The sequence below is a fragment of the Pseudophryne corroboree genome, chromosome 8, assembly GCF_028390025.1.
Source record: "Pseudophryne corroboree isolate aPseCor3 chromosome 8, aPseCor3.hap2, whole genome shotgun sequence".
In the NCBI taxonomy this organism is placed as follows: Eukaryota; Metazoa; Chordata; class Amphibia; order Anura; family Myobatrachidae; genus Pseudophryne; species Pseudophryne corroboree.
In genome coordinates, this window is record NC_086451.1 from 461,419,109 (window position 1) to 461,440,122 (window position 21,014).

General features: G+C 46.0%; 1 protein-coding gene across 8 annotated transcripts in view; it reads left to right on the top strand.

Moving 5' to 3' along the window:
- The window catches only part of DIAPH2 (diaphanous related formin 2), a 1,435,719-nt gene that overhangs the window by 369,627 nt on the left and 1,045,078 nt on the right, over window positions 1-21,014 (top strand). For all 8 annotated transcript variants that reach the window (XM_063938356.1, XM_063938358.1, XM_063938359.1 and 5 more), the window contains one exon: window positions 17,173-17,312. In XM_063938356.1, coding sequence (XP_063794426.1) covers window positions 17,173-17,312 — 140 coding nt within the window. The remainder of the gene's footprint in view (window positions 1-17,172; window positions 17,313-21,014) is intronic.

Here is a 21,014-nt window from a genome sequence, read left to right on the forward strand (position 1 = left end):
CACCCACCACATCTGTCCCCCTCCCATGACACACGCCCCTCCCCCACCCGCAGCACTCCCTCCCCCACCCATAGCACCCACAACCCGCGGCACCCCCACCCCTCCCCCACCCCCATACCCACCTCTCCCCCCGCTACACCCCCGCACCCTCCACCCCACCCGCCCCTCCCGCGGCACCCACAGTATCCACCACATCTGCCCCCCACCCGTGGCACCCACAGCATCCACCACATCCGCCCCCCACCCATGGCACTCCCGCCCCCTCCCCCACCTGTAGCACCCAGACCCGCAGCACCCCTCCCCCACCCACGGCACTCCCGCCCCCAACCCGAGCACCCCCCACCCCTCCCCCACCCACGGCACCCACCACATCCGTTCTCCACCCCCGCCACACGCCCCTCCCCCACCCGTGGCACTCCCGCCCCCACCTGTAGCACCCACAACCCACAAAAAACCCGTCCCTCCCCCACTCGCGGCACCCCTGCACTTTTCCCACCCCCATACCCACCTCTCCACCCCGCTACACCTCCGCACCCTCCACCCCACCCGCAGCACCCCCGCACCTCCCCCACCCATACCCACCTCTTCCCCCCGCACCCTCCACCCCACCCGTGGCATCCACCATATCCGCCCCCCACCCGCGGCACACACCCCTCCCCCGCCCGCTGCACTCCCACCCCCACACGCAGCACCCCTGCCCCTCCCCCACCCCCATACCCACCTCTCCCCCCCCGCTACACCCCCACACCCTCCACCCCACCTGCCCCTCCCCCACCCACGGCATCCACAGCATCCACCACATCCGCCCCCCACCCGCGCCACACGCCCCTACCCCACACGTAGCACCCACCACCCCTCCCCCACCCGCGGCACCCCTGCACCCCCATACCCACCACTCCCCCCTGCTACACCCTCGCACCCTCCACCCCAGTCACCCCTCCCCCACCCGTGGCACCCACAGCATCCACCACATCCGCCCCCCACCCGTGGCACACGCACCCCTCCCACCCACAGCATCCACCACATCCGCCCCCCACCCGCGGCACACGCCCCTCCCCCACCCACGCCCCCTCCCTCACCCGTAGCACCCACACCCGCAGCACCCCCCTCCCCTGCCCGCAGCGCATCCGGACCCCCACCACACCCCCGCAGCCACCACAGCACCTCCGGCCCCCTCCCCCACCCACATCATCTATAGACACCTTCCCCCATTCGCCGACCTACCACACCTTCCCCTCCCCCACCCGCAGCACCTCTGGACCACCACCCACAGCACCTCCGGACCCCATCCACGGCTCCCCTTCAGCCACCCCTCCTCCACCTGCAGCACTTCTAGAACCTATCACCAAACCTCACCCCCCTGCAACCCCACCTCCCCAAACACCCCCCCACTACATCGCCCCTCCCCCACGCACAGCACCTCCAGACCCCCTCTTTCATCCACAGCCCCCCGCACCTGCCCCTCCACCACCAGCAGCATCTACATACCCCATCCACGCCCCCACCCGCAGCACCCCTGCACCTGCCCCTCCCCCACCCGCCGCAGCAGCACACCCGGACCTCCACAACCGCTGTAACCCCGCATCCGCCCCTCACTCACCCACAGTGCCCACGGACCCCTTCCCCCATCCGTGGCATCCTCGCACCCGCCGCTCCCCTGGCTGCGACACATACAGATCACCTACCCCACCCGCAACACCCCCACACCCGCCACTCCCCCAACCTCAGCACCTCCGTCCTTCTTTCCCATCGGACCCTCCCCCACCCACATTATCTACAGACACCCTCCCCCATCTGCAGACCTCCCACACCCGCCCCTCCCCCACCCGCAACACCTCTGGACCACCCGAAGCACCTCCGGACTCCCTCCCCCATCCACGGCTCCCCTGTAGCCACCCCTCCCCCATCCACAGCATCTACATACCCCATCCGTGCCATCCCACACCCACACCTCCCCCACCCACAACACTTCTGAAACCCATCACCTAAGCAAACCTCCCCCTGCACCTCCAAACGCACCCCCTACATCGCCCCTCCCACACACACATCACCTCCAGACCCCCTCCTTCATCCACAGCCCCCCGCACCCACCCCTCCCCCACCAACAGCATCTACACTCCCCTTTCGCACCCGCACCTCCCCCACCCGCAGCACCTCTAACCCTCCTCCCCCATCCGCGCCCCCTCCACACCTACCCCTTCCCCACCCACAGCACCTCTGAACCCTTTCCACCATCCATGCCACTGCACCCACCCCTCCACCACCCGCAACACCTCTGGACCCCCTCCCGCACCCCTTCCCCACCACACGTAGCACCTCGGACACCATCCGCAGTCGCTACAAGTGATTCCCTGAATCGGGGTGATCAGCGGCACGGATAGGCACCTCCACCTCACTGAACCCACCGCCTTTCCAAACCCCCCCCACACACACTGAACTTCTGTGAGTATAGTTGCTACCAATGGACATTGAATTAATAAGAAACACTAATGCTGTGGCCATTATGTGTCTAAGCGACACTGCACCTGTTGGCATTGTGTATAAGTGGCGCTGCTACCTGTGGGCACTGTGTGTATAAACGCAGCTACTACCTGTGGCCATTGTGTGTAGAACCAACTCTGCTACCTGTGGGCACTGAGTGTATAAGCGGCTCTGCTACTAGTGGCCATTGTGTGTATAAGCGACACTGCTACCTGTGGCCATTGTGTGTATAAGTGACACTACTACCAGTGGCCATTGTGTGTATAAGCGGTGCTGCTAAAAGTGCCCATTGTGTGTACAAGTGGCGCTGCTACCTGTGGCCATTGTGTGTATAAGCTGCTCAGTTACCTGTGGCCACTGTGTGTATAAGCGCCTCTGTTACCTATGGGAATTGTGTGTAGAAGTGGCGCTACTACCGGGGGCCATTGTGTATATAAGCACCACTGCTACCTGTGGTCATTGTGTGTATAAACTGCTTTGCTACCTGTGGGCACTGTGTGTATAAGCGGCTCTGCTACCTGTGGGCACTGTGTGTATAAGCGGCTCTGCTACCTGTGGGCACTGTGTGTATAAGCAGCTCTGCTACCTGTGGGTATTGTGTGTATAAGCGGCTCTGCTACCTGTGGGTATTGTGTGTATAAGCTGCCCTGCTACCTCTGGCCACTGTGTGGATACGCGGCTCCGTTACCTGTGGCCACTGTGTGTATAAGCTGCGCTGCTACCTGTGTCCATTGTGTGTATACGCGGCTCTGATACCTGTGCCCACTGTGTGTATAAGCTGGGCTGCATACACTAGCAGTATATACTACACTATGTTATTCATTGTGCCTGCGGCCACTCTTCACGCCCTCACAAAGGGCTACGCCCCCTTGACAATCGCACGCCCTTCTCCCTTGCAATATTTACCTACTAGCATTAAAATTTTTGCAGGTAATACTCCATATAATAACAATTATAGCACAGCTGAAGGCCGTGCAGGGGTTAACGGGTCGTAACCTCTTGCAACGGTATTTTCTCTCTAACGCCTTGCCTCTCTTTATCCTCTCCCTACCACCCTGCCTCTCCCTATCCTTTACCGATCGCACAGCGTTTATGTACATTCCCTTTCTCCCCCCCTATGCCTCTCTATCTTTTCTCAACCGGACACCATTTCTGTATGCCCTGTATACTGCCCTGCATTTCTGGATCTGTTATCTACCGGCCTGCGTATGTTCAAAGGCATGCAGGGGTTAACGGGGAGTAGCCCCTAACGACGGTGTGAAGAGCGCCCATAGTTACTATATATTGTTATTAAATTGGGGGCATTACTATATATTTATATTATACTGGAGGTATCACTATATATTTCTATTATACTGGAGGAATTACTATATATTTTTAGCCTTGCCTCCAGATTCCCCCCCAAAAAAGGGGCTGTTGTGTGGCCACGCCGCTAGTGTCATGCAGCCACTCCCACTAGCAGCATGTGACCACGCCCCCTCTCAACACGTGACCACGCCCATTTTTCATCACTCAGTACCACTAAGAAAATATTTCTACTTGCACCAATGATGAGTAGATAAATTCAGGACACATCTGAAAATCTATCGAGCACACATAGAACCCCCAAAGTGCTCATTGAAGAGATGGGAAGAGCCAGAATTGTCCAACTGAGCTGCCCACATGTGTGTCCACGTGGAAAAGGATTAGTGAGTGGATTGGACCATGTTTACCCACCATGTCTCATTTGCTCTAAGTGGAAACTTGAGATTTCCACTGACATTTTCTTATATTTCTGCATACCAATATATACATAATTGTAATTAAAAGTTTTATGATAATGAACTTGTCATTTTCAGCAATTTGATGAGGCAGCATCTGCTCAGATGCTAAGAGTAGATGTTTACCATCGAAAATCAATTTTCAGGTTTTGTTTCCATGTCTCTTGTCATGAATTTTCAATTAACTCTCCTTATTTTACTCCTTTTAAAAAAAATAAAAAATTTTTTTTACTTTAAATATCTGTTTTTTTTTAAATGTTCCCTTTTCAGGCCATATGTCAGCACATTTCCAAAGACTGTTTTTGCATAACAAAAGTAAAAACGACATTCGCAAAAGATACATGTGTTAAATAAAAATGTGGTTGTCTGATTATAAAATGTGGTCTGCAACTTCTATACAGAAATTCCACTTCTAAATTTCCAAAAAGTTACTTTGATGCTACTCCACAATATATGTGACCAGGACACAAATGACCTGCCAAGGCCACAACCTCAACACAATGCTTAAAGCTGCTGTTACTTTGCTCCCACTTTGATACATCACACGCCTTCAATTCACAGAAAATTAGGTCTGTCAAATAAAAAAATATACTGTGGGGACGATTCAATCAGTCGTGGTCATTTGCTGCAGCTAATTGACCCTCCCCCAGAGTTATTCAATCAACCCCGAAGCTGGCACTGATCAGGGATTTTTTTTCACCTGCCTGAAGCAAGCGGGGTAAAAAATCCCTGATTACTAACCCAGTTTTCATGAACACTGCACGAAAACACATAGATCCGTGAACTTACCACGGATTCTATGGGGGATATGTAATAAGGTCAGAGTTTGCCGAAGGGGCGAGATGCCGGACGATTTCGGATGTTTTTTTTTTAAAAGGGTCAATAATTTACAAGGCAAAACCATGTCTTGAAAATGACTGCCGCTTTAAAAAAAAGTCAGAGATCGTCCGGCATCCCGCCGTTCCGGGAAACTCTGACCCTATTACATATGCCCCTATGTATTTTCCCTCCAAAATAGGTATTTTTTCAGGGGAGAAAAAAATGGGCTACAATTGAATACAAAAAAAACATTGGGGGAAAAATCACGTTGAAAATCTGTTTTGTTCTCAATTTTTTTTTTTTTTTTTTGGGGGGGGGGCTAACTGAATTCCCCCCTGTGAGCGGGTATAAAGAAATTCTACCAGGTAATCTTCTCTTTCTCATTTAAATAACTATAGGAAATGAGCACATTGCTTGGTTTGGATTTCCAGAAATCTAGATACACCCAAATTTTGTGAATCCGAACTGAACAAAAACCCGGTCCGGATCCCCCCAGGAGATCCAATCAGTACCAAGTCTTGGTTTGGAATTCAGATTTTAAATCCAAATTTAAGGTGTTGGGTTGATTTTATAGCTGTTTTTAGTTATTTTTTTAATTTTTAGCAATCATTATTGATTTATTATTTTTATTTAAAAAAAAATGTTTTTCTTTTTTTTTAAACCGAAATCTAAATCTGAACCAAAACACTTGAGGGTGGTATTGCCAAAACCAAAACACGATGATGAAATTAATTTAGACCCAAAACAAAACAGTGGTGTAGCGGTGGAGGTAAAGAGGTGGAGAGTGTGATAGGGAGAGAATTCCAGAGGTAGGGAGCACCACAGCCAAAATCTTGGAAGTAGGATTGGGAGGAAGTAACCCGTTTGGCAGGAGGGCAGCAAGTATTTTTGGAGTGAAGAGGGGGAGGGTGGGATTGTAAAGGGAGATAAGGTCAGATATGTAAATGTAGGAGAAATGGGTGAGTGCGAGAAGCTTGAATTGGATTCTGAAAGGGAAGGGAAGCCAATGAAGTGAAGGGTTTGTAGGAGAGAGGAGATGGACGTAGTGCGTTTGATGAGGAAGATGAGCCAGGCAGTAGCATTAAGGATAGATTGGAATGGAGAGAAGCATTTGTCAGGGATGTCTGATACAGATGTGTCCTCTTACATCTTTCCTCCGTGCGCTACAAGTCGCGTTACACAACGCGGGAGTGCTGTGTGACTCGGTAGCGCCTAGCCTCTTTTTTGCTTTTTTTCCACGTAAATGCGTCTTTGACACAAAGTAATGTAATATGACGCATAAGCAGCTTCTGCTGATTAAAATGATATGCAGCTTGCCTATATTCTGTGTGTAACTGCAACTTTATTTGCCTACAAAATGGTATTCTACGTGACATTTTGGATGCAGATACACCCGCAGTTACACACAGAATATAGGCATGCTTCATTTAATTTTAATCAGCAGAAGCTGCTTGTGCGTCTTATTACATTACTTTGCGTCTAAGACGCATTTCCACTGAAAAACTGCAAAAAAAGACGCTCAGCGCTGCCGGGTCCTGCCACGGCATGACACGACTTCAAGGGCTGTTCAGCGTGACTGCAGCAAGGATGTAGGAGGAGATTACAGCGGTCTAATCTGGAGATGACCAGTTAGTGGATGAGTCTTAATAGCATCCTGGGTGAGAGAGGGTCTAATCCTGGAAATATTTTTGGGATGGAGATGGCAGGACTGTGGGAGGGGCAGAATGTGTGATTTGAAAGAGAGAAAGGAATCAATGCTAACTCCAAGACAGCGCACTTGGGGGCTAGAGAAGATAGTTGTGCCGTCAATAGACAGTGAAATTGCGTGAGGTGATGTTATGCGGGGCGGTGGGAAGATAATCAGTACACAATGCTGTGGTAGGGATAGGACTGTGAACACTTGAAACCCAACAGCATTGGTGAAACGCGTAAGTTGCAAAATGTTTTTGAAAATGTTGCTCCTCTCCACCCATCACGTACCATTGCCATTTCGGAGGGTCACAGAGCTCAGTGATGCTGTTTTTGCCGTGAAGTGAAGCTTATTTCCAGGGTACAGTCAAATTGACAGCGCAAGAGTTTTGAAAATAAAACTCGAATGAATCTGTAAAAATTCTTGCACGTCCTTCTCTATAGGAAGAAAGCTTATTGTAGCTGTTCTTTCCTTGTTAAACAGAGAACCTATGTGGAAACTATCTTGTATAACTAATTGCTTAATATTTGCTTGCTGTATCCATAACATTAATCCTGATTTAATTACGGGGAAAAAAGGCAATTTTGTCAGCACACGCTTGGACCTTTAATATAGTATAGAATACAAATAGAGACGTACATAGGCAGAAAAGCTGTTGTTTTACATCTGAACTGTCATAAGCTGCACTTTATTAGAGAGGAGCGCACAAGTGGTTTAAATTAGATTTCAGATAAAATTAGTTTTCTAGCCTCTGTGCAATTGTAAATAAACATGCATATACTCAGGAGGGAAGGAAAACGCAGAGCCGTGACTTCTTCACACTAAGATGCCAAAACGGACCTATCCAAGATTTAAAACCTAATTTCCTGGCAATAGGGGGGTGTCTCTCTGAGTTTTAATGCAGAGTTTTATTGCAGAAGGATGCACGCAGAAGCTTTCTGAAATTACTAACCCGTACTACCCCTGACCCTTTGTATTGTTGCACAATATTGAAATTTGAAAGCATTGCCAGAACAATAATTTCTATCCTAACGAGCATCAAATTAAGGGATAAAGCTTTTTTGTTCACTTACCTTTTTGCTATAGCATGATATACACTAATTGCTAACTTTTTTGTCTCCGCATTATTTTTTTTGAAAGATCAAATGGGCACACTGGTAATTTTCATTAATCTCACGCAGGGAAGCTAATTAAAATTTCCATTATTAACCATCCATTTTCTAGTTGCTTCCTTTGTTCCGTATCAGAGCAGGATGTTAATATTAATTAAGCTATTATTGTGTTACAGCCCTATTAAATATAGCTCAAATTATTCTAACCTACTGTACGGAAGTGTTTGCAGGCTGATTCAATGGATATAAAGTAATCCCGGCTCGGATATATATTGTAGTTGACATTCTTATAGAGACGATGGGCCGTATTTGTTGTTTCGGAGCCACGCTGGGTGACGTCAGAAGTGATTTGTGTCGCGAAAGTCATGTTTTTTTTTTGGCTCCTGCCTGGATAGAAACATTACACACGGATGACAAAGGATCCGGATTATTCTGAGTTTTGTGTATCCATGTTTTTGGGGGTACTGTGGTTTAGCTCCGTCTCTCAGGAAATGCAAATTGAGACAATTAACCCATTTTAGAACTTTTTATTTTTTGGGGGGCCACTTACCAACTTAAAAATATACATTATTCAACCTCTGGGGACGTGCGGTGAGCTAAATGGCTCTGGAGGCACTGGCTAACCCCAGAGCCAGATTTACATGCAATATATGAGCCAAAGGGTACATCTGGGCATTATACACAGGTGCAGCATTATCAACTCCTGGAAATCTGATGAGTTTTGATTAGAGATGTGTGGAAAGGATACACAGGTGAGGCACTGCCTCACCTGCCTCTATAGACTTTTTACTCCAGAGTTTGGGCTATAAAAATTGTTAGAATAATGCAAAGAAGATATTTCCAACAAATTATCAGTATTTTTCAGATATTTTATTCAGTCAAAACTCTGGCTTAAACGTAAGTATGACAGGAAAGGCTCTGCCTCACCTGCCTCACCCCACCGCACGTCACTCTTCCCAGTAAACAGTCACCATTGACGTTAGATTCTGCACTCCACAGAAGTCATGTGAGGTGGTGGGAGATGAACAATAGGAGCAATTAATGGTCCCAACACACATTGTGAACTGGTTGTGCAGCATGAACACCAAACATTGAGATCAAAAGGATTTTTTTGGCGCAGTTGCTTGGAATGTTGATTCCTACTGTATTAAACAGCAGGATCGAAAGTGACGGCTCCTTCGCTATTGGGTCAATAGACTGTGGTTCAGGAAGGCACACACTTTAACTTTTTGTCTGCAGGTTATATTTTTAAATGGCAAAAAAATGGGCTTTAGTGTATTGAAAGTTAACATTCTTGAAATTTGACAATAGCAAAGTATCTTTAAAGTGTAAGCTGTACAAGCAGGGCCCTCCTCTCTCCTGTTATCATTAGCACCTACTACTCTTGCATGCTAGCTACACTCTACGTCAACTCCTTGGGGGCTCTCTAGACCCGTTATCTGCGCCCATGCTAAAAGGTACATTTTTATCTTACGTTTTTCATTGCACCCCTTCAGTGGCTGTGTTGAGCGTTGTAGAGCTAATAGTTGTCTACAGTATTGTACTGTTCTCTATACTGTACGGTCTTATTGTTTTCCCCTCTGTACGGCGCTGAGGAACACTTGTGGCACCCTATAAGTACAGTTGATATATTATTGTCAAATTTCTTTGCTATTTAAAAAATCCTATAGCAGAAAATGTTTGAACATGGGGGGTCATTCCGAGTTGATCGTTCGCTGCCGATTTTTGCAGCGCAGCGATCAGGTGAAAAAACTGCATTTCTGCGCATGCATATGCCCCGCAATGCGCACGCGCGACGTACGGGTACAAACCTCTTTGTGGTTGTGCTCAGGTTCTAGCGAAGTTTTCCTTCGCACTGGCGGCCGCAAGAAGATTGACAGGAAGGGGGCGTTACTGGGTGTCAACTGACCGTTTTCAGGGAGTGTTTGCAAAAACGCAGGCGTGTCTGAAAAAAAACGCAGGCGTGGCTGGGCGTTCGCTGGGCGGGTGTATGACGTCAAATACGGACCGGAATAGGCTGAAGTGGTCGCAAGCGCTGAGTAGGTCCAGAGCTACTCTGAAACTGCACAAACTGTTTTTGTAGAGCTCGGCTGCACATGCGTTCGCACTTCTGCTAAGCTAAAATACACTCCCCAGTGGGCGGCGGCATAGCGTTTGCACGGCTGCTAAAACTAGCTAGCGAGCGATCAACTCGGAATGACCCCCATGGTCTAAACTATAGGGGTCTATTTATCCAGTTCTTTGGCCCAATAAATTTTGCGGAAACAGCAGGTGGTAATGATGTGATTCACGTTATCATGGCCCCGCCCACCCATGGACTAATTCATCGAATCACCGCACCCCTCCCCCATGGAGATCAGGGTACAACGATGCAATTTGCAATTACAGTAACTGCATCAAGTGGTCGCCAACTCCACTTGAGAGTTGGGCGGGGTACAAGAGAGTACCTGGAGAGTTGGGCAGAACTCCCCATGAATCATGACTCTCAAGGATATTGCAAGAGGGTAGGTAAGTACTGTACAACGGGTGTTCAACTTATAACCTTTACATTTTTGATATGTTGTTTGGGAAACTTAAAAATAGCTGAAATCTAGCTCAAACACTTCAAGAACTTTTTCATTTGTTTATCTATCTGTCGGCAGAAGTTTCTATAAGAAGATCTGAGAGACACCTCAGAAAAGTTACAGCTCGGATAGGAATGATTGTATAATTGTTAGTATATTTCTAATTTAAATGTGTTTATGAAAATCATTTTTGTCAGAAAAAAAGATGATGCATTATGCATGATGCTGTCTTATTTCTGATAAAAGCAAATGTAATTATTTTGATAGTTGTCATATTGTCAACAATACATTTCTACATCGCACAAAGAAAACACATTTAACCTCTTCATGATGCATACTGAACAGAGACCGCCGGGGGGGGGACCGGCCGGGGCTTGTAGGTCCCCAGCAGATGGCGGGCCACATCTTGGCCTATCACTCATCCCGGATATAGGGGGTCATTCCGAGTTGATCGCTCGCTAGCTAGTTTTAGCAGCCGTGCAAACGCTATGCCGCCGCCCACTGGGGAGTTTATTTTAGCTTAACAGAAGTGGGAACGCATGTGCAGCCGAGCTCTACAAAAACAGTTTGTGCAGTTTCTGAGTAGCTCTGAACCTACTCAGCGTTTGCGATCACTTCATCCTATTCCTGTCCGGATTTTACGTCATACACCCGCCCAGCAAACGCCCACCCACGCCTGCGTTTTTGCAAACACTCCCTGAAAACGGTCAGTTGACACCCAGTAACGCCCCCTTCCTGTCAATCTTCTTGCGGCCAACAGTGCAAAGTAAAACTTCGCTAGAACCTGAGCACAACCACAAAGAGGTTTGTACCCGTGCGCATTGCGGGGCATGCGCAGAAATGCCATTTTTTTTTCACCTGATCGCTGCGCTGCGAAAATCGGCAGCGAGCGATCAACTCGGAATGACTCCATAGTCCATTATGATGTTCCCAGCAGCGCAAACTATAAATACAAACCTCGCTTTATTACAGCGCTCAGCTCAAAATCTCATAGGATCAAATGATCAGATCTCAGTCCGAACGGCATTTTATTTAATATATTTGGGAATAGACAAAAACAAGTGTTTCCGCACCGGTATGAGACCTAATCCCCATATAACATATTAATTATGAATCATGTATATATATATCGGGGATGTGCTACCTGCTACCTAAGATACCTATATTACTATCAAAAAAGAAAAAGAGGTAGCATTATGGTGCACGTGCACCATAATGCTACCTCTTTTTCTTTTTCTTTTTTGATAGTAATATATTTGGGAATAATCAGGTGCTAGAACGTTAGACTAACGCAACATTCCAGTGTGGAATATTACCTTTAAACTCATTGTTTTAAAATTCCCACTTTAACACTGACTAGTAGAGAGAATATAATGTTTGTGTTCAATTTGTAACACTTTCATTATTTATACTATATATAAATACAGTTTGTGCTTTAAATAAAAGCCTTGCATTTAGGTTTAAAACCATTCTAGTCTGCAGCTGCACAAGACAGCAGAACTGGACCACGCATAAATTGCAATAGGCGTTGGTTTGTAATAAGAAATAATAAGCATACTGCTCGGCTGTCCCCATACTGCCGCCGGGATCCCGACTGGGGCACCATACCACCGCCGGTATACCAGCGAGGTAGGTGATTCCCCCTCTATGGATGTCCACGACACCCCCAGAAGGAGAATAGAACATGTGTAGCATAGCTCGCCACTGAGCCCGCAAGGGGCTTCGTTGCGCTCTCCCCCCTTCCGGCATTCCACCGCTCTGCATCCCGTGCGGCGGTATACCATACCGATCCCTTCCAAAGCCATAGCGGACTTTAGTGCATCCGCGGTGGACTTTCAGCTGTTACATAGAGGCAGATGTACTAAGCCTGGAGAAGTGATAAAGTAGTGATAAGTGGAAGGTGATGACGCACCAGCTAATCAGCTCCTAACTGTTATATTTCAGACTCGTAATGATTGGCTGGTGCGTCATCACCTTCCACTTATCACTACTTTATCACTTCTCCAGGCTTAATACATCTGCTCCCATTGTTTTCTGTGGTTTGTTATATTTAAAAAAAAAAAAAAAAAAATCACCTACCTTACTTCATTAAATCCCTGCGGTCCTTCCAATATTAACGCTCACTTGTCATTGTCTGGAATCCTCTCCTTGCGCTACAGAAGGTAATTGCAAACCACAACATATAATATTCATTTTTAGGATGACAGACACTATTAAATCTTTATTGCATTGTCACTCATCTGCTCAGATGTTATTAATAAAAGACGCTCGCACTTTGGTAAGTTTAACACAGGATTCTGGATAACATGCAAATGACCTGAATAATTTATTGCTCAATATGTGAAAATCCGCTGCATGTTTTATAAGACAACAAAACCAGGTAAGGAGACACATTAATAATTTTTCTTTTTCATTTTTTTTAAAAAATAAAATAAAAATAAATAAAGAAATAGCAAAAAATTTATTTGATATAAAGATGTTGAACAGAAACAGGCTCATTTGGGGGTTATGAATCACGAAGTGTCTGTGCAGTTGGATTTAAATAATATATATCGCTTCTTGCCACCTAGGACCTCGGATATTGCACGGGAACGGCATGTTTGTACTAGTTTTGCCAGTTCATGAAAAGTTTTCCAACATTTCAAAAACTCCATAAGTAAAAAGTTACTACTATTTTTCCTACAACTCTGTTTAAGTCAAAGGTAGCCAGAATCTTTAACCCATTGGTTGCCGGGAGTCTGTTTGTCTCTTCTTAAATCAGCTATTGGGGTTCCATCATTTCTCACCTTTTCTCCCGGGTACCACCAGGAATAACTTTTTTGTTTTACATTCCCATTGAACTGAATGGGGAATTCTGTTTTTTTTTTTTAGTCACACCCATTGTATGCCAGAGAGCCGGTGTTCCCCATTTTTTGTGTAAGTTGCAACGCCAGTCCCTTTTTGATCACCAAAGATTCTGCCCGCTGTAGCACTGGAAATCTTCGACGTTATAGAATGCAGCAATTTACATTAAAAAACATTTGCTGTATGCTTATTCATAATGTATTAGGGCAGTATGGATGGTGTAATGGTTAGCATTACTGCCTCGCAGCACTGAGGTCATGGGTTCGATTCCCAACATGGCCCTAACTGTGTGGAGTTTATATATTCTCCCCGTACTTGCGTGGGTTTCCTACGGGTACTCTGGTTTCTTCCCACAATCCAAAAGTATACTGGTAGGTCAGTTGGCTCCCAACAAAATAAACCCTATCGTGATTGTGTGTGTACATGTGATAGGGAATATAGATTGTAAGCTCCACTGGAGCAGGGACTAATGTGAATGGGCAAATAATTCTCTGTAAAGCGCTGCGGAATATATGTGCGCTATATAAATAACCGGTAATAATAATGTATGGCATTATCGGGGGGCACTCACAGGACTTCTGAAGTTAAAGAAATTCCCTGACGTAAGTTGTGATTAAAGCTGAAACGTTGGAATATTGTAGTTGCAAGATTGCCTGAATTTTTTTTCACTGAAGTAGTCCTGCGAGTGTGCCGCTAGCTATTGCCTAAAAAAAGTCTGCTCTATCGTAGAGGGCACCTGAGCACATCTACACAGGGAGGAGTAGTGCTGTTTGTTATTTTGGACGGTCTATCTACAGGGTGTCCCATAATGACTGGTCACATTTTAAACACCAGTATCTAGGGCTGTAACAAGCTTATTTATGAAGGATACACGATATAAATATCAAATACCTTAGATGGCCACCACCAAGTTTGATGTGACCTTTCACTGTCAAGACAGCCGAGAAGGGCGAGTGCCAGCGCTCTTGTAAAATTAAAAATAAAATATGTCCCATCATTCTTGAACACCCTTGTATATTATATACTAGCTGGGATACCCGTCATTGCCCAGGTTGAAGAATGGACCTTGAAGTACATCTGCAGCCGTCTGTTTTCTCCTTGGCAAAACAGGAATGGATCTTGCAATGCATCATGTGCTCTGTTAGTTTCCGCAATTGAATGACATCCCCAGATCCCTTCTGTAGTACGATGCCCCTGCTTTGACACTCTTTACCAACAATAATGATTGCCACCTCATTGGGGCATTGAATAGACCTTGATGTTCACCAGCAGGTGTCCCGTCAGCATGGGTGATCACTCGAAGATCATCTGATGGCATGTCTTCTAAGGCACTCTTACAGTTCTTGATGTAGTTATTGGTAGCATGCAACATTTCCTGCAACTGCAAGACCATGTGGAAATCAATGCCAGGAATATGTTCCCATCTCCCTTGTTCTCCAAGGAAGTAAATTTGAAGGATGATGTGCCCAACTCTAACTACAGACAGAGATCCACCTTTATGTCCAAGCATCTACGGGCCACCTGTGGATGACTCTGTATCTCAGCCCCCCCACCACACCCCTGTATGCAATATACACTAACCATAGTGTTTGTACCACGGGTTCCAGCCTATAGCTTAAAGTGGGAACTGAAGGGCACATTTTTAAACTAACAATAAGAATAGTTTTAATTGCAAGCTTTGGTGCCAACAGATTTTTCCCGTGTGACATATAATGTCCCCTCCTGACATACTAGCCTTTTTTTATTTTATTTTTTTATATCCCCTCAAAGTGACCCCAAGGGGTGACATCAAGGCAAACTGTGCAAAAGGTATGGTGTCTGAAAACGGTGCACCACGGCCCTGTTTGCATCCTGGAGACCCCGATACACACACTTTCCTGGATGTACCAGGAGAGTGGATACCAAGGGGGAATTCAATTGCGGGCGGGTGTCTTCCCCGGTGAATCAGTGCGGCAACAGCTACAATTTGCAGCAGTCTGATCTTGCACAAAACAGCTTGAGCAGTTATTTGCAGGCGGGCGGCGATGGGTGCAAGATGCGGTGCCACTGCCGGCATTTAAATGCCGTGGCAATTTGCTGCCTTCGTCTGCAGTTGACTTCCCTCCCCCATGATTCTGATGCTTTAATTTGTTGATTCACAATATGTTGTCATCGTTACTGCCTTCTGCTGGAAAGATAAGTCTGTATACAGCATAGTATAGCCGTTTCTAAATATTGTACCTGCGTACTGGAGATTAATATCCATTCAGTTTGAAAATACAGACGGCTCAGGGGGATGCCGTCAATTTACCTACAATCAAAATCCCAACGGTCAAAACACCGACGACAATTGACCGACTGTCAAAATCTTCCCCCACAAAAATATTTTCAAATCTAAGCAGGAGAATAATGAACAGAAATATATATATTTTTTGTTGTTGTTTTTTGTTTTTTTGTATCATGGTTTATAAAACAGTAATGAAAAATAAAAGCTGTGTGTGTGTGTGGTGATGATGTGTGGGGGTGGGGTCCTTTAAACATTGCAATGTATAAAATTCGGGTTCCGGTCTGAAGATCGACACTAGGTCGACAGGGTTGGAAGACCGACAGGGTTTCTAAGTCAACATGTGCTAGGTCGACAGGTCAAAAGGTCGACATGAGTTTTTCACAGTTTCTTTTTCTTTTTTTTTGAGCTTTTTCATACTTAACGATCCACGTGGACTACAATTGGAACGGTAATCTGTGGCGAGCGAAGCGGTAGCGGAGCGAGGCACCTTGCCTGGAGCACGGCGAGCGAAGTGCTGCACTAATTGGGCTTCCCGGTCACTGTACGCAGAAAACGACACCAAAAGCCCCCAGAAAACTCATGTCGACCTTTTGACCTGTCGACCTAGCACATGTCGCCCTAGAAACCCTGTCGACCTTCCAACCCTGTCGACCTAGTGACTGTCGACCTATAGTGGTCGACCTAGACATTGTCGATTTGATGATCCACACCCCATCAAATTCTACAATCTAAATCTTATTTTGCAAATTTGGATCTTACATTCAAATAAATAACTTTCAACAATGACGCCTCTATTTTGTTTTTGTTTGTGAAGTCCTATGTCGGAAACTGCTGCAGTTAAATATCTCTGCAACCGGTTGTTACTTTGTGTTGTACGTACTCTATATAGTATAACCTGTTTTATATCCCTAGTGTCACAGGTCTGACCAGCTCATAGCAGAATGCAGAGGATGACGGCTGTAGGTTGCGCACAGATTCTTTATTCATTGTAGATTTACTTATTTCTTTACCGTTCTTTGTTCATGGATCATTGGGTTTGATATATCAGGATTTAGTGTAAGGCGGAGGAATTAGCCTGGTCTCAGGAGCTGACGTGATCTGGCTCCTGGTGGCTCCAGTGAAAACGTTGTATTAGTGCAGAAGGTTTATAGCAGATATTGGAGCCCTGAGCTTTGTCCTTCATGTCGTCCCTCCCTGATACTGGAAACTGCTTTATTCCATATGTTATGGTCATTTCCCTTTATCCAATTAAAATATAGAATAGTGTATTATTTTCGTATTATGCATTTAATCTTTTATGTATTCTATACAGGCTTGTTATAATATCCCTTTAATCCAGGACACCTGCAATGTACACGGGTTCTGCTAACCAGGTGAATGCACGCTTGGCTTTAGCCAGCCACATAACCTGTGTACATCATACTGTAGGTATATTATGGAAGCCTAGTAATATATCATACAGTATTTGCATGCATCTGTTGCCTGAGCTGTTTCTCTGTAACCAGGTCTTCTGCAGAGCAGAAGTACATCCTTCTCTGAAATAACCTCAAAATGCAGATTGTCGCCTGTAACTCAGGTCTATAATGCACTGTGCTTGTCATGTGAGCTCACGCTCTGTCCTGTATGTCTCTAACAGGGCGGCCTGAAGAACAATAAGCACGAGTGCACCCTTTCCTCCCAAGAATACGTCCATGAACTGCGTTCCGGCATCACCGACGACAAACTCCTGAACTGCCTGGAGTCTCTGAGGGTGTCCCTAACCAGCAATCCGGTCAGGTGAGTCGTCTGTCGCTGTAAATGCGCTATGTGATGCCACATGTATCGTTATAATACTGAGTGCATGCGTTCTGTCTGCGTTACTGTATCACAAGCCCCAGTGACAAAGGCAGGATTTCTAGAGGGGGGGGTTTCCAAATGCAATCCACAATCTCCCGCTCTACGGAACACTGGTGCAAGTGCGGGAGTCTGGGGGGAGCAGTAGAAGAACCCAGTAATGACAATGGACATTGGTCTTCTTATACACTGGATACTGTATGAAATACAGTATGTAACACTATATGTGGTCTTTAGTCCAGGCTGTTTTAACCATATTTAAATAATATAAATAAGTGATCAGGAAAATGTTAAGCATACCACAATAAATAAATAAATACACAAACATAATAGAACCAGTACTGCACTAAGCACACATTCTCCCACGTTATGGTAAGGCTCCTGTCTCTTCTTCCTGGAAGCTACTCTCTGGTCCAGTGCACTGATTGAGGACTCAGATCCACATACACAGCAAACTTGGTAGAGGAAGCTTTTACCACTGGGCATGTGCAGCAGATCCGCTCTGTCCCTTACACTGCATGATGTGGTGACAGCTCTAGTAATCGTATTTTATATATGTGTGTGTGTGTGTGTGTATATATATATATATATATATATATATATATATATATATAATAATACCATTGCTATTGTCCTAAAATGAGCCACTTCCCAAGAGGGGGTTCCGGGCAACCAGAAACCCCCCATGAGTTTGCCGATGAGCCCAGTAAATAAATGGTGAACAATGCACCATGGCACATGTTATATAAAGTAACCTCGAATACCTGGTGAATCATACCTAAACTAATAACATAATATCTCACACGGTGGCATGGATTACCAATGTCGACCTTATTCATGGTGTCCGGACTGCTGCAATAAATCTTACTCTACCAGTATAAACACCAGTTTTATAATGCCATAAACTCGTGAAAAAATATACATTTTTGAAAATGTGTTAAAATAAACATATATATCAGAGATTATGTTGTCACAACACTTCTATAGACCAGTGCAGGGGCCGGGATAGGGCTCTATTCCATCCACTGCCGTCTCCGCCTCCTAAACCTGTGATGTCACGCCTTGGCGGGGACTGGTGGCTCTAGGGAGTTGGGCAGCTCAGTTGGATGCTACGATTGCTCTGCAAGCTACATACAGGTGCCGTGAGGTAGCAATGGTGCGTCCACCAGGGGCCTACACCGCGGGCGATGGCACCATCCACACACCCTAGTTACGGCCTTGGACCAGTGGTTCTCAGCTTCAACCGTCAAGTTTATCCAACAGGCCTTGTTTTCGATCAGTGAAAGCAGCTAGGATAAGTACTGAGCCAGCAAGAGAGATTAACTTGTGGATGATTATAGAAATTCAGAAAACATGGCCTGATATGTGAGGACTGCAGTGGAGTACAGATGATGCCCCCCCCCCCCCCCCTCAGTCATACAGTACTCCCACCCAGCCCCAAGTATCTGTGAGTTTGGTGTGAGTGTCTCTTACATGGAAGCTCGTGTGTTGTTGGAAGTAACTCTTCTACAGCAACTCATTTAATACAGATACTGCAAGTCATCCCGTGACTTTTATATGGTGGTGGAGCCCCGCTGTTGTGTCTATTATCTGCAATACTTTATGATAGTAGGGTACGTGTTATCCCATGTAATCAGGACAGGTGAAATCAGGATAAAATAAGCATCGTCCCCATTATGGTGGAAAAGCCCCGTCTTGGGTGAAACGCCTCCACTTTTGCCAGCTGTGAATTGGGACGGTAGGGCGGTATGGAGATCGCTATAGGCTCATGTTTATCATGTGCATTAATGGCTTAACCTTCTTGACTTCTCACTAGCTATAGCCTATATGCAGTTTTGTGGCCTAACCATTATTTAGAAACTAATGACCTCAATGAGGCATGAGGTGCACAGTACATTGTGCCTCATCCCTGGTACTAGTCCCTAGTGACATGATAAATATCGGCTACGTCCGGCAGGGTACAGCTTTACCTCCCCCAATTTTTATCAGATTTACATAGTTTTTACTAATTTGTTAACTACAAACTGCGTCCATGTTTTGGGGGTAAAAACACACAAATAACCCCTCGCAGGGTGGCAGAGAGTCCAGAGTAATGTAATCAAGGAAAAGAAAGGGTTAAGGTCAGTAGCGTGAAATTGCAGCAACATTTAGCATCAATCTTCCGGTTCCTTCTTCGCTATGCTTCCCCGCTGGAATTCCACCACAAGCTGTATCGATTTGGGGTGTCGCTGAATTTATTTTCCCGGGATAGACGGGGCCGCATCATTGGTCGGTCCGTTATATCGTCGTTGTAGGACTGGGAACGTCTTCAACAAAATGGGCAAAATGTTTCTGTCAAATAAGTAAGATAATTGTTCAGATGGTCGACCATGTTATGGTCGACAGTCATTAGGTCGACCACTATTGGTCGACATTGACACGGTCAACATGGACACATGGTCGACACATTAAAATGGTCAACACATGAAAGGTCGACACATGAAAAGGTCAACATGATTTTTTTTTTACTTTTTTTTCTTTTGGGGAACTTTTCCATACTTAACGATCCACGTGGACTACGATTGGAACGGTAATCTGTGCCGAGCGAAGCGGTAGCGGAGCGAAGGCACCATGCCCGAAGCATGCGAGGGGACGCGGTGCACTAATTGGGGTTCCCGGTCACTTTACGCAAAAAACGACACCAAAAAAAGTTTTTAAAAAACTCATGTCGACCTTTTCATGTGCCGACCTTTCACGTGTTGAACATTTTCATGTGTCGACCATGTGTCCATGTCGACCATGTCAATGTCGACCAATAGTGGTCGACCTAATGACTGTCGACCATAACATGGTCGACCATTCATACCGGAACCATAAGTAAAGGGGTGACTACTGCGCTCATCTCTAGTTTAGGGACTTGCATGTTTTTATAATAAACTACAGACAATGTATTATATTACGTACAGAATTGTGTTTGTTAGTACATATTAAACCTGGAGGTGAGCGTCGTCCTTCTCGCGGCTTGGAACCTACAGTGTATGGGGGGTCATTCTGAGTTGATCGCTAGCTGCCGTTCGCAGCGCAGCGATCAGGCTAAAAATCGGCATTTCTGCGTAGGCACTGCAATGCGCAGGCGCGTCCTACAGGTACAATGAGCATCGTGGGTTTGCACAGAGTGTAACGAACATTCATGTTGCACGGCCGAACGCATGAAGAGTGACATGAAGTGGGCGTTTCTGGGTGTGAACTGACCGTTTTCAGGGAGTGCTTAGAAAAACGCAGGAGTGGCAGAAAAAATGCAGGCGTGGCTGGGCGGGTGTGTGATGTCAAAAGCCGCCCCTCCGTCGTTAGAATCAACGCACACGAAGAGTAAGTCCAGGGCTGGTCTTGTTTTGCATAAAAAGATTTTGCAGTCGCTCTGCTGCACAAGCGTTCGCACTTCTACAAAGCTAAAATACACTCCTCAGTGGGCGGTGACAATGCGTTTGCACGGCTGCTAAAAACTGCTAGCGAGCGATCATCTCGGAATGACCCCCTTTGTGTACTAGACTTTTCTCTGTAATTCTCTCTCCTGGCTTAAGGAAGAGGCGAGACCCTTAAAACGCATTAACGATGCACTAGATGGGACGTATTAATGTAATATATTAACATTGGAATGATTGGAGC